Source organism: Pseudochaenichthys georgianus, chromosome 5, assembly GCF_902827115.2.
Source record: "Pseudochaenichthys georgianus chromosome 5, fPseGeo1.2, whole genome shotgun sequence".
In the NCBI taxonomy this organism is placed as follows: domain Eukaryota; kingdom Metazoa; phylum Chordata; class Actinopteri; order Perciformes; family Channichthyidae; genus Pseudochaenichthys; species Pseudochaenichthys georgianus.
This window is the reverse complement of record NC_047507.1, coordinates 19801868-19817970: the sequence shown is the minus strand read 5'-3', so window position 1 is coordinate 19817970 and position 16103 is coordinate 19801868. Positions and strand designations below refer to the sequence as shown.

At 39.0% G+C, this 16103-nt stretch overlaps 2 protein-coding genes across 5 annotated transcripts; one reads left to right on the top strand and one right to left on the bottom strand.

Annotated features, from left to right (window-relative positions):
• Nucleotides 1-809: 809 nt before the first annotated feature.
• On the bottom strand, nucleotides 810-11780 carry LOC117446479 (WD repeat-containing protein 82-like). Of its 4 annotated transcripts, XM_034082668.1 has the most exons (16): nucleotides 11719-11780; nucleotides 10908-11076; nucleotides 10460-10560; nucleotides 10272-10338; nucleotides 9918-10017; nucleotides 9178-9294; nucleotides 8893-9048; nucleotides 8721-8790; nucleotides 7906-8048; nucleotides 4281-4454; nucleotides 3346-3441; nucleotides 3146-3261; nucleotides 2357-2420; nucleotides 2092-2242; nucleotides 1136-1257; nucleotides 810-977 (listed from the first exon to the last, which is right to left on the bottom strand). In XM_034082668.1, exons 1-16 carry the CDS (start codon nucleotides 11738-11740, stop codon nucleotides 810-812), a joined length of 1836 nt encoding a protein of 611 aa, XP_033938559.1. In that variant the 5' UTR covers nucleotides 11741-11780. The 4 variants fall into 4 exon arrangements, with proteins under 4 accessions (XP_033938559.1, XP_033938561.1, XP_071059239.1 ...); XM_071203138.1 differs by lacking the exons at nucleotides 810-977; nucleotides 1136-1257; nucleotides 2092-2242; ... (3 more) ...; nucleotides 4281-4454; nucleotides 11719-11780 and adding exons at nucleotides 7491-7814; nucleotides 11332-11410 and having other exon boundaries at nucleotides 7901-8048; nucleotides 9915-10017; XM_034082669.2 differs by lacking the exons at nucleotides 810-977; nucleotides 1136-1257; nucleotides 2092-2242; ... (3 more) ...; nucleotides 4281-4454; nucleotides 11719-11780 and adding exons at nucleotides 7491-7814; nucleotides 11332-11409 and having other exon boundaries at nucleotides 9915-10017.
• LOC117446480 (pseudouridylate synthase RPUSD4, mitochondrial-like) lies at nucleotides 11653-15646 on the top strand. The gene is made up of 6 exons (XM_034082671.1): nucleotides 11653-12169; nucleotides 12955-13162; nucleotides 13703-13796; nucleotides 14078-14228; nucleotides 14338-14435; nucleotides 15225-15646. Exons 1-6 carry the CDS (start codon nucleotides 11746-11748, stop codon nucleotides 15423-15425), a joined length of 1176 nt encoding a protein of 391 aa, XP_033938562.1. The 5' UTR covers nucleotides 11653-11745; the 3' UTR covers nucleotides 15426-15646.
• The last annotated feature ends 457 nt before the right edge of the window (nucleotides 15647-16103 follow it).

Sequence of the window (16103 nt, the reverse complement as noted above, 5' to 3'; positions counted from 1 at the left end):
GAGGGGGGGCTAGAACTCCCCATTTACAGTCTGTAATGTTTAACTTTGCTAACTGCGGCTGGCTGTAGTTAATAAAGTAAAATCAGCAACGTCTTATCAATCTTCCTTTCCACCAATAAATCGTGTGATTGTATTTCCCCCATATGTCATATTATTTGCATAGTGTATTGTCTTGTTGAAGTCGATATCAAAGATGTATATTCACAGTGAGCTTTTAGAATCTGATACTCCATGTTTTAAATCGCTTTCCACATTACATGAAATGGAAATAATATATCTGCTGAGCATATTATTGTACACATTTCCCTATAAGGTCTATAAGTATTTAGTATTTCTGCAACGTTTTGGATCTCTACAAGTGATAATAAAGTACTGTGGGTTTGAAAAAGGTTTTGCTGCACAATAAGTTGTTATGACTGACACCCGGATAAGTGGATAAGAACGGTTAAATGATCAACTCTGTGGATGCATTTACATATAAACCTCAAAACCGCCGCTTGATTCACTACTTTAACACGTTGTATGTCAAATTCAATTTCATTTAATCTTAATAGGCCAACATATGTGTCAGCTTGCTACACTTACACTAACAGTGTTAACTTTAGAAGCTCTCTCTTACCACAAGAAAAGATATAGGCTATATATTTTCCACACTCTCCTTTTTTGCATGGTGGATCTACTTTCTCCGTTTGAAATGTCTGAAGGTAAAAAGGAGAAATGATTAGAAGCTAAACAGTCAAATAACAAGTACATTCATAGATATAGTGTGGTGTGTTTGTGTACTCATGTATAATATATTGTGTGTGCATCTAACTTTCTTCCCCGTTTTCCCCAGCGCCCTTGATGAGGCGTTTGTTGCCCCTCTTCCCCCCCGGTCCGCGGGGCTTGGCAAAGGCCTGCTTCAAGGCGTGCTCCATCGGGTGCACCTCCTCGTACAGGTAGTCTTCTGTCAGGCCATCGCCATTGTCTATCTCCATCTACACACACAGAATAAAATACAGATTCATTTTGACTATGATAACCAGTTTGTAGATCAAATTTGGTGACGTGGTTTACTGTTTATCTCCACAGAGATATATTACAGATCATGCATCAGTTTGTTATTTTAATTGTGGGTGATTTTGGTGATGTGAACCTTTTTGGTGACCTCCAGCTGATAGTCTTTCTCCACCTCGTCCAGTAGTCGGTTCTTACAGCTTGAATACAACATCCGCTCCTTGATGCTACAGGTGTAACCAGGCATCGAATATATGAACACTGGAAGAGATATAAAGTTGTTGTTTCCAACTTCACTGTATTATATTTGGTTATCATATCTGTTATGAAACAAAACCCCTGTCTCAAACGATACAAAAACACCCATAATCATTCTTCTCTAAACAACACATACGCAGGGGGGTTGAACAAAGTACATCAGTACTTACAAGAGGTGCTATCACTTGACCTTAATCAAACAGTAGTTTAAGCACTTGTGTAAAAACTACTCAACATGAGCGACTTAACCAATATTTGAGCAACATTTTGATAACCATTGTGGTCACTGGGAGAAAAAAATGTAAACCTTTTTTTATTCAACCAGTGGATAAATATTGCATACCAAAAACAGACATAGAGAAAAAACATGGAAAATAGAGTAATAGAATATAATGCCTGAAAGCAGTTAAAAAAACAGTACTGTCCTCTTATAAAGTCCATATGGTTAAATGTTAGTATAACATTATCTATTACCACACTGCATAATGGGCCAACATTATCATTGATTTGGAGTGATTGTTGTGTCAAGCCTGACAAATGAAAGTCCAATAATCACTCTCCTCTTTGTGTTGTTAAAATATGTCTCTTTATCTGCTAAATGTTACATCATGTTAAACAATCAGATTAAAGACATTGAGGGCATCTGCAGAATCAATCATTATTTCCGGTGGGGTCATTTCATGTTGCACACGACCCATTGTTATAGGTCAAATTGCAGATTAGTGCATATTAAGTTTGGGGTCGGCAACCAGATGGTGTAACTTGAATATGTGACGTTCTGTGAGATTCTACGACGAGCACACTGAAGATAAAAATGCAATTGACAGAGAGACTCACCCAGCGCCTCCTGCCGCTGGCCCTGGTGGGAATGTTTGAAGATGAAGAAGTGGTATCTGGGAGAATCTGAGGGAATCCTGTAGGGAAGCTCGTGGGTCTCTGTAGGTTTGGTGTGAACCAACTCAATGGTCTCTTTCTCTACATCCAGCCTCTGCAACACACACAAACAAGCTTTGTTCAGGGGTCAAGTCACGCACAGCCAATTTCACCAATAAATAAGTTACACGCTGAGTAATTAGTAAAAAGGGGTTTTGTTGGGGCTCACCAGCTGTATGTAGTTGATGCGTCTCTGCTTGAGTTGCTGCAGAGCTCGCTTGGCCTCTTCTTGTAAGGGGAAGGCAAGACCTTGAAGAGTCTGCGCTCTTTTGTCTAAGCCAAACTCCATTGTGACCTGCAGGATCAAATAAACACAGAAACCTTGTAAATGAAATCCTAGTGATATTAGTAGATTTCTTCTTACAACTATTTAGTGTGAAAAATAACAACATGACGCCTTCTCTCTGTTTATTTATTTATATTTATTGTCTCCCACTTGATTTTTCTTTTTACCTTCTCTTTATTCTAAATTAAGTTTGACCTTTTATCTATTCCTTCTTTAATTTGTTTATTTATGTTTATATGCTGTGTTACTTATGAGTGTCCTAAAGGGGAAAATACATTCAATACTGTTTTCTTTTCAATTTAATGGAGTAGTAAAACATCGAAAAGGCTTACAGTGGAAAGTAGAGCACCGATATCTGAAATTTGTGGCAATTTGGCATCCAACTGGTGAAATGATTTGTTGTTGTTTAATTTCAACTTTGAATTTGGACTCAAAAAGATTCCAACAAACCCTCGCTCGCGCTGTTGGAGTCCCAATTCGTCTACGCTCATCCTGTGGATATAAGAGGCAGTTTTGTAATCTCCTCTTGATACAGAAACGGTTAGGATTGTACTAGGAAGAAAGTGTACTTACCCAGACAACTTTATCCTGCAGAAAGAAAGTAAAAGCATACAAAATAAGTACACTTAATGTACGTTTGTGTTTGATATCATATTCAGACAGTTTGTATTGTTGATCTTGACCTCTGTGACTCTGATTCGTTGTAACTCCTGCTCGGCTGCTGTGAGCGGGGCGGGGGAGCAGCAGGAGGACATGTGGCGCAGGTATCCCTGGAAACACAGATCGTCCTGCAAACACAAACAGAATGGTACTGAACCACCAACAGTTAAAGATGTAATGATCAGTTGTCATGTTGGTGGGATCTTCCTCACCTCCACGGTGCCAAATATTTCATCTTTAATGTGACCTCCTCCAAACTCTTTCTTCAGGGTGGCGCGAGTCGCTGCATACACCATCTTCTGCCTCACCTAACGGGTGCCAAGACAGACAGGAGGATACAAGAAACTTCCATTACTATTTTGACTATTGATTACTTTTGAATGGATTTCTAGTCATTTTTCATGTGTTTTGTTGAGTGTTGTGTTAATAGTTTTTAATTTAAAGATTATCTTTGATGCTTTTCCCCCTTTATTATTCACGACAGCTGAAGATAGACAGGATAGAAGGAGAGAGGGGAGGGGAAACATGCATCTAAAGGCTTTGTGTTGAACACGAACCCTTCCGTACCCAAACTCAAACAGTGACACATTTTTTTTACAGACGTTTTTTACGCTCCTTGAACACCCAGGATGTTTGCAAAATGATGGCTGTGCAGTTTGACTGATTTTGTGATGGTTGTTGAGTGACCTTTTATCCTTTTCTGTTGCTTATTGTCTTTTCTATTTACATTGAGGTTATGTGTCACGTTAATGCCACACATTTAGAAAAATTGTTATTAAGAAAAGGAAGAAGTTTATTAATCTGTTGAAGAACATTTTATTCTAGAGTCCATGCTTTGTTTTCTGTTCAGTTCTTAATCAGTTTCTGAAATGTTATAGTATATTTTAAAAGGAAGTGTCATTTTGGGATTATGTGACTACATCAGACATGTTGATGTGTCCAAGGCAGTTCTTCTGTAATACCATAAACAATAAATCATAAAGCCTTTTCTATTGAAATACTTTTCAATTGTGGTTATCAAAGTTTCGGTTTTATGGTAGTTCCAGGAAGAGTTTCATTTAGTTAAAAGTAATGCAGTTTAAGTTTTGACATAGACTTTGAATGAGTACATTTGATCAGTGACAGCAGGCAGCCTCTCCTGACATACTGGTGATTGGTCAGGTGACCAGGCGATGAAGATCCACTCGTGCCCTTGTGCATTCTGGGAGTCCAGACGGTAGAGGATGTAGCAGGGTTCCTGAGGCGTGAGCAGAGGGAGCAGGAACTGGTCGTAATCCTTGTCCCAGCTGTACGCTGGCTCTCTGTATGAATCTAACACCAACTCCTCTGCAGACAAGACAAACGTATCAGCATCTTCCGATTTTCAACAAGTCACCTGGAAGCTTACTAGTGTAAAACTTTCTTAACACTTAAGACATTTCATGTTTACCGTTTCTGATGACAATCTTCATTATTCGGATGGCACCTCCCCTCGCTCGGGCCAGAAATTCTTTCAGCTCCGATGTTGCTAAAGTAACCAGATATAAGGCAGACAAGACAAAACTGAGGATGGGGGGTTGAAAGCAAATGAGATAGAGTTAGGTAGGTAAGAACCTGAGACTCTACTTCAGGGAGAACATTTGATCCACTGCCAGATGGTCACGCCATCCCCTATAGTGACTCACACAGGGACGTACTGCAGGTACCAAAGAGCTGATGAGAGATTTCAGTCTGAATAATAAACAGCCTCATTTCCCCCACAATTATCAAAACAAGGAATGGCAGTTTTAATACAGGAAACCAGATGTTGTTATTTATTGCCCTCCCTGCTTTTTTCTCACCATGGTTACCAAAGACAGCGGTCTCATAAATGATGTAAGGTCAGATGAGAAAGGTGAGAGAGGTACGCTCCTGCCAATCCATCCCCCGATGCTCCAATTACAAAATGCCATAACACACATATATACGTAGCTCTTAAACTAACCATTAAAGCCTTTTGGTGCTAAATGATTATAAATAACACAAAATAGAAAGACATTGGAACTGTTCATCGCTCATATACTGTACTTTTCTAAATGTGTATCCTTTAAAGCCCACAATCATAATGTAGATCCACAGGTTTATAATGTCAGTGAAGTTTATGGACCATCTGTAAATGCACTTGTACAGGACATTAGAGAATTGTATCCCCTGTGTGGATGTATTACATGCTGTGGCACAGCTCAAAAGTAAAAAAGCGAATGTAAAACAACTTCGACTTTAATTTGAAGCATCCAAAGTTAAACACAAAAACTTGAGAAATTGTACAGAGTGAATGTACAGAAAATAACTAACCATTGATTCCGGTTTGGTGTGACATCTTTTGGCCGTCAGCTTCACAATCCTCTCACGCAGGAAGGACCAGGTCCAGGTGTGTGTCCTCGCTCCTCTCGCTCAGCAGGTAGCTGCCTCTCCACTGACAGCAGACAGATGGACCCATGCGCATCAGTGACAAACTCCCTGAGGGTGACTCGGGAGAATCCTCACACTTGAAATACAATCTGCGGAACTGTGGCTGATGAGTAATAACGAAGCTGTCAGTGGATATGCCAGCCTCACCAATGATCTAAAACTCTTTGCGTATCAATGACCACAACTTTAACAGTCTCTATGGGGGAGCATCTCTCAAGTCACACACTGTCCTGCACTGTACTGTGTGTGAGGCCATGTAGAAATCCACCACTCATGACATCAGTGGTCAGTGCAGGGTTTTCAGATGCTGTCAAAGCGCCACATGCAATGACATTTTATCACTAATTGACATAGAGTTTCTGATCAGCTCAGACCGACTGCATCATCTCAAATTAAAATGTGAAACTGAGCAACAATCTGTCTGAAACATTTCATGGAGCAATAATGGTTGGTTTTGTGTGTTTCTGTTCATGATAGTGGATATTTTTTGTTAATTTTGATGGCATACCTTTGTTAAATAGTTCATAAAAGGAAGATGGATGGGTACCTGGAGCGACAACAGCACTATGTGAGCTATAAAGAGCTCCAGATGATTTGTGTGAAGACTATAGAGTTGGCTACAGACAGAACTAATGGATTCATTACAGGCCGCTTACATAAACACAAACAAACGCATCGAGGTAACACACACAAGGTAGATCAGTGTGTATGTTAAGGGGGAGTGAGAAAGTTTTACAGTTGTAAAAATGTGAGCGCCAAATGCTCTAACTGTCTCACCTTTATCCCTTTACACATCTTTCATGCACACATGCACATATGAGGGAGGTGAGAGAAAGATAAGTGTGTACCTGTGAGGTCACCTGTGAGGGGATAATCTATTATTCACTCAGTGGTGAGTACACAACCCAAGCATCTATACATTATTTAACGGAGCCCCCCCCTTCCTCTACTTCTGGAAGGCACTTACAGAGCACAAAAAAAAAGAAAAACACCCATTCATTAAATTGATTAAAACTGCCTGCGTTTCTCACACGCCTGCAGGTGTGTTCACAGATTGGTTTACTGATAGAGAAACTCGTGTTTGCTTTTGTAAAGTGAGATCATGTCAGTAGAGTGTTACTTGTTCTTAGAATAATCAATATACTAATCCTGTAATTGTGTGTATTCATTGTGTTTAAGGTTGTTTTTACCATACATTGAGAATCCTATTAATACCAGCTTGTTTTTAAATAGCACTGTGTAAATTGTTCTAAGTAATAATTTTTTCAAGCACAAATGACCTAAATGTACCTACTTTCAGCTTCTGACTTGTAAGGGTTTGGTGTTTTTGGTCTATAATGAAAGTAAACTAAATAACATTGGCAAAGTAAGGGACGGGAAGACATTACTTTGTGATTCATAGTTTGACCCATCTTCTGAAATGTTATATTTTTTGTCAAAACAAGCTCTTAAAGGTGGGGTAGGTAAGTTTGAGAAACCGGCTCGAGATACACTTTTTGTTATATTCCATGGAATGCTCTTAACATCCCGATAGCAATGAATATCTGAAGTGCTTTGACAAAAAATCCATACAAAAAAGTCATCTGTGGAAGCCGTGGTACTGTAAAAAGCACGACCAATCATTTTAGCCGGCTCAAGTAACTGGATGGCCTACCTGCCTGTCAGCCTTCCATCCGTGCACAAACTTATCTCGTGCCCTCATTGGTCATGTGCGCGTTCGTGTGTGTTGGAGGAGGGGCTCTGTAAGGAAGTGGCAGATTTTTTCCGGCTGGGTATTTTCAAATTCTAGCGCACTCAAACTGGTTTCTCCAAAATTACCTACCCCACCTTTAAATCAATTAGATTACATTAATAAATGTTGTATAATACATAAAGATATATTTGATGTATGATACAAGTCAGAATAAAGGAGAAAGAAAAAAGGATATTCATCTAAGACATTTTATTATAAAATGTTCAGACAATAACAAAAGTTAAAATTAACATGACATATAAAAACAGGCCTAGAATGCCTGATGCGTGTAGATGTACCTCAACCAACATTAAAAACCTAAAGTTTGTGGGATATTATTCAGTCACAGCAGGATCCACACGGTTAAAATACTGAAGGTAAAAAGTTTTAAATGTTTTAAAAACCACGAGGAAAAAGAAGGCGGTCCAAAACGTAATCCTTCATCTCTGCATGATTCCACGAGGACTCACTCTGATGAACGTCCCTCTATGAGTCATCAATACACGGAAGCCAAAAAGTCTGTTAAAAGAAGAGAAAGAGTTATGAAGTGGCCCTTTATTCGCAGTTTGTCCAACAGCAGCTACATGAGGCTTAATAAGTCAGACCTCACCATGTTAGTGCAGGCGCTGGCAAACGTCATGTATCTGGGGTTGAACTGTAGCGTGTTGATCGGTCCTGAGTGTTTCCCGTCCAGCACAGCCACCTTCATCCCACTCTCAGTGCTCCAGACATGGACTCTCCCATCCTCTGAGCCTGCACAACAAGACATAACTTAAATAGAGATGCAGGGTATACATCTGGCCTATAAATGGGAACAATTATATTATTCAGAAACTAATATTATTTCCAAAAATATATCAGGCATTAGCACGAAACCCCATTGCTTTCCTTGAATCAACAAGCACAGCCTCTACACATTCGGATATAGTAGGTACACATCTTTAAAGTTAAATGTGTCATCCATTCATAAACATGTATTGTATAGACATTGACATGACTAATTAAAAAAAAAAATGGTCATACATTTAATTGGAATTGCAAAATGCTGTGAAAAAGCTAATGTATGATTATGACGTTTTTGTATGTAGTTTAATAGAAACATTTATGAAATCTTAATAGTCTAAACTGTTTATTCTGTTGTCAATATGGCTGGGTTATGGAATAATTATTCACCCGTCTTTACTCACTACAAGCCTTTCTTGAACTTGGGTATGCATCAACTAAAGGTTATGAGCTTCTTTAAAAAAAAAAACTAAAATTGGAAATGATTTGCTATTCAATCAGAATTGGCCATGAGTGATTAATGATTGTTGGTATCAGCTGAGAAAAAAAATCCATATTGTGTATCCCCAATTTACCACACAGGTACAACAGAGATCTTACAGGTAGAGACTAAAACATTTAACATGATGTAGTTCGTCTTACCGATCATGACAAACTGAGAGTCAGGAGTGAAGCAAGCCTCCAGGGAGATGCCTTTACTGTTGTTGTAGCCCTTAAAATAAACAGTAAAATTAATAGATACAAATCACATTTATACAGAGGTGTAATTCAGTTGGTTAACAGCAATGTGATGTGATAGCTTTACGTCTCTTACAGAAAAAGTATGCAGCACAGATCCATTGAAAGCATTTAGGACACGAATTATCCCTCCGTTTGTTGAGATGAGAATTTGTTTCCCATCGTTACTGAATTTGACTCCAGTCAAGTCACAGGCGCGATTGAACTTTGTCTCAAAAGAGGCAAAGGGACCCTTTTAACAGAGAGATTAGATGTATTATAATACAGTATAACAGGGGAAAAAATATATCAGGGATATGAATATCCTGTGTACATGCAGGGATGCACAAGCAAACCACAGACACATCGATTTGCCTTTTACCTTGTCAAAAGCACGCAGGTCGTATAGTTTGATGGCCTGTGATTCCACTCCTGCAGCAAATATCAGCCCATCAGGGTCGAAGGAACAAACAGGTTTCCCCAGTGGATTAGTCAAACCCTGAAACACACATTGGAATTTGGTTATATGGTTTAAAAAGCTTGGGATTGAATCATTCCTATACAAATGCTGTTTTATAATACAGATATAGGCCACGGATAGCCGACAGCTTATTCTAGACCACTGACAAATTTGAAAATTCACCGAAAACCACTGCTATGCTGTGTCTCCGTACCGTTCTTACACTACCTACATTACACTATCTGTAAACAGCATAAAACTGATTTATTATAACTTGAAAATACAGTAAACTGTTTCCTTCCATTAAGTTTGTTTGTTTGTAGCCTTTATTTAACCAGGTAAAATCCCATTGAGATCAACGATCTCTTTTTCAAACCTGCTAGTCTCTGTTTAAAGTTAATGTCTTACAGAATTGTGGGAAGATCCAAGTGTTCCATGGTTGCTAAATCAGGTCTGGGGACACCCAGTGGTCACAGGACTAATGTTTCTCAAAAGGTGTACAGTGACTATCTTACAGTGATCTAAGTACCTTAATGCTTATTAAACAGCTGTACCACTGTCTAAAAGCTGTACAAGTTTACTAAGCAGTAGCTGTTATTATACACTTCAGTGACTGCCTACTGAGAGAAGAGGAAGTGTCATTTTCCAGCCTGACGTACCACTTGACAGTTTGGAGCGCGCAGATCCCAGATCCGGATCGTTTTGTCCAAAGATCCCGAGATAAATGTATCGTCCACTGGTGACATGGAGAGAGCTATAACCCTAAAGTTGAGATTTTTGTTGAGACAAAACAAGACATTTGATTACAGGGAATAGTGATGGATATTGTTTACAATTTTCATATATTTTATGGATATTGAACATAATTGATGGTTGCAGCTTGTGTAGATAGTTTAATGGCAATGTTTCCCTGGTGTGCACAAGTATTTAGAATGAGTTTGTTAATGGAAACATACACAGTATCTTTATCCATCTATAGCAAACAGTCCCACATGTTATCCTTCTTTTTTACTCACCTTGCAGTGTGACCAGGGAAATACCTGATGTACTGGTTGTCAGTAAGTGAAAGGTATCGGATGGTATCTAGAACAAAATCATATTTAATTGGCAAATCATCAAGAGAACATATATGTGCACTTTATTTTTAGTTCATAATGTTTGGTTGCTTTGTGTCAGCAGCTGACTGTCAGTACTCAGTAATTACCGTCTAGTTTGTTGGAGCTGTAGACCACTGTCTGTGTATCTCCATGTGTGTAGCGGATCAGATCTACTCCATACTTCTTGCTGTAGAGGGTCCCTTTAGGTCTGAGAAAGGAAATAATTTTTAAACACGTTAATAACTTGATCAGCTGGTGAACCGCAGTGAATACGCTGCACTGCCATGGTACACACACACACACACACACACACACACACACACACACACACACACACACACACACACACACACACACACACACACACACACACACACACACACACACACACACACACACACACACACACACACACACACACACACACACACACACTATATGGACATTCATATTCACAATCTGTATATGAGAATATGGGTAATTCCCATATATTTGGGGCGCAAATGCATAAAACGGTTATAACCTGTTTTTTATGTAATATTATTGGCCACTTACTTTCCCTCTCGGATGTCATACAACACAATGCAGTCGTCGTCGCTGCTTGATATTGCATGTTCACCATCTGGGCTGAAGTCCACACAGTTGACTTTTTGGGAATTTTGTCGAAATGTTCTGGCAACCCTGAAACTCCGAAAAACGCTGTCTGTGATCTTCATGTCTGCAGCTTTTCATTCAAAAAGAATACAGTGTGTAAAACATACAAGTGGACATTTGTATCTGCTCAGTTTTAAAGAAAACTGCTTGTCAACACTAGTCGAGCGAAACATGAGTAAAAGCGCCTAAGATCCTTCATTCAAATTACATACATACATGTTCAGATAAAAACAAGCGGATAAGGGCTGCAACCAGTCTATGGCTGCAACACGATAAAGCAACACGAGCTGAAAAGGAAGCGTTGGGTTTGAAAATCTTCATATACCAGAGGGGCGGAGCCATCCAATCGCCATTACATTTAGATGTTTCAACAAACCGGGTAGTGGCGGGAGGAGAAACGAGCATAAATGTTGGAAAAAACGGAAGCACTGCATACACCACAGGAAATGGTGTCTTGCTGCATCGTTACAACGTTTTTTTTTAATACTGGTTTAAAAAATAATTATGCTTTAACGTGTCTATGCTTGAACATGATCACGGTTATACATATTCAAACATTGGACTGTTGTGTTGTATTGCTTGTTTATAGTTAAAATACATATCCTACGCTTTTATTCTGAAGTGTGCTTCTCGGGCCATCCGGAAGTCACCGGAAACGGCAAACATGTGTCCTCTGAAGCGTATGTTTGTAAATTGTGTGTAGCCGACTGACCTAAGCGACCGTGTAGCTCCATCCACAATGAACAGCTGTAGGAGAATAGCCTGTCGTGGCTGGAGGGCCGGCCTGAACACCGTCTTCTCCCGGATCACAGCCCCTTCCCTCAGCCGGAGCCAGGCCACCTCCGCTGCCCCAGACCCCGACACGGGAGAGAAACCCCGGCTTAGAGCTATCGACCTGGCGAAGCAGGTCCAGCAGGAGAAGACGAAGCCCCCGGTGGTGGGACAGAGGAAGAAGCCCCATGCGGAGGCGTCGGGAGCAGCGGAGGCAGAGACTCCTCCGCCGCCGTCCGGGCAGCAGAAGAGGGTGATGGAGTTGAAACGGTTCAGTCTGCAACTGCAACAAGTTCATCCCAACGTGCTGGCCAAACACCTGCTCAGAGGTGTGCTGTACCAGGACAAAGATGTGGTGATCACCAACAAACCTTATGGAGTTCCTGTCAAAGGTAAACTATCAATAGTTGAAGACAATCAAACATATTTCAAATCTAAGTTCAGTCAAAGAGAGTTTTTGGTAAGGAAAATTCATGAATGGATGGTTATTTCCTTAGAGCTAATACGATTAGTTGATTAATAGATTGGTGTGTTATTGCAAGAAGATATATATATATATATATATATATATAAGTGTATATAATGTATAATTGTATAATGTTAAATTAAAATGCTTGATTTCTCAGTTTTTAACCAGCTTGGCTGTTTTAGAGATTTCCCATTTTTTTTTAAACTTTAACTGATTTTTTTTAAATAATTTAATTTAATGTAAATGGTCAATACATGTTTTTGAAACCCAGCATATTGTATTACAATGTATTGTTTTGTACTACCACAACTCAAACATTTCATTTAAAATAAGATGCAACAACTGAAACAACTACATATTTTATATTTTTGTTTAATAATGAACTGAAAATATGAATTAATTGTGTTTTGTACAGTCTATTGGGTGGACAGAACCATCAACTATTAATTTGCTTAATTGGCTGTCTGGAATTCCATGCAAATCTGCCATTATACTCTATGCACAATGTGCAAAAATATAATAAGCCAATATACGCCCATTACATAATTATGTGTCTGCTGATATTCACCATAATGGTAACTACTGACAGTGTAGTATAGCAGTATTTGAATAGTTTTGATCATTACAATATTTTCATAAATGTAAAATCCTACTGACATTGGACTGCCTGGACCTGAATACATGTGTATTTACTGTTGCTGTTCTCAGATGATTGCGGGGGAACATCCATCTCCTCTGTGCTGCCTGTTCTCTCCAAAATGATGGATGGGATGAAGATGAAGTCTGATTCTCAGCTGATCCCATGTCTGCGGCTGGAGAAGGAGACAACAGGAGTGTTCCTGCTGGCCAGGAGTGAAGAAGTAGTGCAGCACATACACAGCCTTGTCACAAATAACCAAGTGCAGAGAAAATACTGGTAAGAGAAGAAGTAGAACATAACACTGCAGTGCATACCCATTTATCTGATGTCACAGAAATACATGTCTGTGTGAAACTTTAACTCGGGTAAACAATTTAACAAACTTCATAGGCAGTACCAAATAATCAATGTGTATACACAATTTTTAACATAAATGGATTTTGATGCTTAATCCCAGGATGAATTTAGATTTGTTGTAATTGTCTGGGATATGTCAATGATAGGAAAGGAGCAGGAAGTTAGCATTAGATGCCTCATAAAGAAACCATGAGAAACTGGTTCAATCTGGTGGAAAACTGTAAAAATTACAACATTGAAACTAGGGTTCCGGATGTAAAGACGTATATGCAAATGATGACGTTTTGCTGTAATTGCTGTGGGATCAGAAATTGTGTCTTTTAATGAGGACATTTTTGTCCATAAGGGTCTCTGAGTGTCTGTCTTTTTGCTGCACAGTTTATTATAAACTTATTATATTATCCCTAGTGATGCACAGTGGTTAAAGATATTTGAGTCTTAACATTTCCACCTCCTCAGGGTGGTCATAGTGGGTGTACCTGTTCCATCTGAAGGAGTGATCGACATCCCCATTATAGAGAGAGAGGTCCCAGGCCCTCGCCCGCACTACAAGGTGACTCTTCAGTCAAAATGTGTCAATTCGTTTTTTCAGCTGACAGAAAATGAAATCTAAATTTGATAATGAATTGTCGTTAAAGTTGTGAGTACGCATACCAGTTGCAGCTTTACAATTACAGAGAGCTGCTACAGTATAGTATGTTTGCTATTGGTCACATTGTGTTAACTTAGTAGACTTTTGCCATTTACAGTTGCTTTTAGTAAAAAAAAAAGTCAAATTTTAAATAATTATCATTCTTGGTATCACTATTCTATAAACCTTTTATTTTATTTCAGATGGCACTAAGTCCTCTTTTCAGAGTGAGTGATACAGGCGAAGGTGTGACCAAAGTCCGCGCCAATCGGCAATCCCAGCCTGCAGTGACCAAGTACAAAGTGTTGGACAGCGCCAGTGGCTGTAGCCTCGTGGAGCTCCAGCCTTTAACTGGTAAGATGGGTGTTCATTCTTTTACCAGACTGCCATTTCAGCTTGTCAAATTTCCTTTCAAGAAGACTGGATACATTTTTTCAACACAATGTCCTTCTTTCATCCACAGAAGTGAAGCACCAGATGAGAGTTCACATGGCACTTGGTCTGACATGCCCCATTCTTGGAGACCACAAATATTCCCACTCAAGCAAACTGGCTCCTCAGGTAAGATGTTTACATTGTAACACAGAGACAAGACAACATTTGCTCCCAATAAGTTGACAAATAGAAAATGACCCTTAAGGAAGAGTGTAATATCATCAGCTGCATTTTGACAAGGGGACAAACAGAGGCAACCCCGTTGTTAAAGCTGTACTTTGATAGGTCCATGCGCTTCATGAACCCATTATATAATAATTGCCTAATAGAAGTTTTATTAAATATACCATTACTGTATCTCAAATAGTTTAAAAAAAAATCCTAAACATGTTGTAGATGTTTTTCTTTGGAATCAACTTTCCCAGATTATGCAAATCACACATGAATGTTTTAATCGCCTCTAGTTGTAAACAGCTACTGGTTCTACAGTAGAGGTAGAGAAGCCAAAATAATCAGAAATAATTTAAATAGCTGCTGACAGCCAACTGATCGTACGCCTTATATGATCTATCTATGAATTCTTTATAAATGTATTTAAACAGTAAGTATTTGTGCTGGGGAAGAGCAGCATCTTTTAATTGCATCTCCCTCCCAGTTAACAAACCAGCTACTCTTAATATGACTGATCCTCAAAACCACCCTATTGGCATTAAAGAGTGCCTTTATAAATCTGATGGATGATTATTCTTTCATTCAAAATGTCATGTTGACTTTTGGTTTGCTTTCACTTGGGTATATCACTAAAAATGTATTAACAGGTTATGAGGACCAACATTTCTGCAAGAGTCCAGTTTCTCTCACTCAGTATGTGCACCTTTGATAATAAGTAACACATTTGTTCATTTTGGTGCGCAGAAATTACCGGAGCGTGTGCTGGGAAAGCTTGGACTGGAGCAGAGCAAGATCCGCCATCTTCCTCTTCACGTGCTCGCTCGACAGCTGACGCTGGCAGGAAACACACAAGACATCAACGTGACCTGTCCCATGCCTAAATACTTCAAACAGACGTTGAATCAACTGCGTTTAACGTTTTCGGATGAAAAGGACCAGCAATAACCACCTTTTTGGTTTTTTGTTAGCAATCCAAAGGATGTATAAATGCAGTGAGCAACTGCTGTAAAGAATTTCAGCTGCAACATGGGACAGGAGTGCACCATTTAGGTTAAATGGTCAATTAAATAATATCAAGCTTTGTAAATGTGAGATGCAAAATTATCAAACGCAAAATGTACAGTGCTATACAACTCGTTTTTTAGTAATAAACAAATGAAGCAGAACTGTATTACAACTCTTTTTTTCAATGTAGTAAATCCAAATGTACACGTCATATCAAGGGAGGCATAGCCAGGCTGCTGTTGGTGTGACAAGTCATCTTTAAAAAAGGCCCACAAATAATCCATACTTCAAAAGTCAAAGTTGCATTTCCACTAACACAGCGCTAAATTACTTTCACTTTTGAATTGCTTGTCAGGAGTTTGGATATAAGGATTATATTAAGCTAAAGAAATGTTTTTTCATCTGCATGTCCTGTTTAATAACCCACTATTCATACAGGAATAAGTTGGCAAATATCCTTGATGGTTGTTTAAATCACTAGCTATGAACTGAGAAAAAAAAGTTTCTAATCTCCTGAACGACCACAATATAACACTTTGACCTTGTATCTGAGGTTTGACTCTGACAAGCATAAGCTATGAAGTCTTTTTTGAAAACAGGCACACGTTTTTAAGCTCT

Excerpts from the sequence above, each read along its gene's own strand:
- LOC117446479 (XM_034082668.1), bottom strand. The coding sequence starts at position 11,740 with ATGGAGCTACACGGTCGCTTAG. Across the intron at positions 10,339-10,459 it reads CAGCTCCAACAAACTAGACG|ATACCATCCGATACCTTTCA; the intron begins GTAATTACTGAG and ends ATTTTGTTCTAG. Across the intron at positions 8,791-8,892 it reads CTGTGCTGCATACTTTTTCT|GGCTACAACAACAGTAAAGG; the intron begins GTAAGAGACGTA and ends GTTTATTTTAAG.
- LOC117446480 (XM_034082671.1), top strand. The coding sequence starts at position 11,746 with ATGAACAGCTGTAGGAGAATAGCCTGTCGTGGCTGGAGGGCCGGCCTG. Across the intron at positions 13,163-13,702 it reads CAAGTGCAGAGAAAATACTG|GGTGGTCATAGTGGGTGTAC; the intron begins GTAAGAGAAGAA and ends CCACCTCCTCAG. Across the intron at positions 14,436-15,224 it reads CAAGCAAACTGGCTCCTCAG|AAATTACCGGAGCGTGTGCT; the intron begins GTAAGATGTTTA and ends TTTGGTGCGCAG.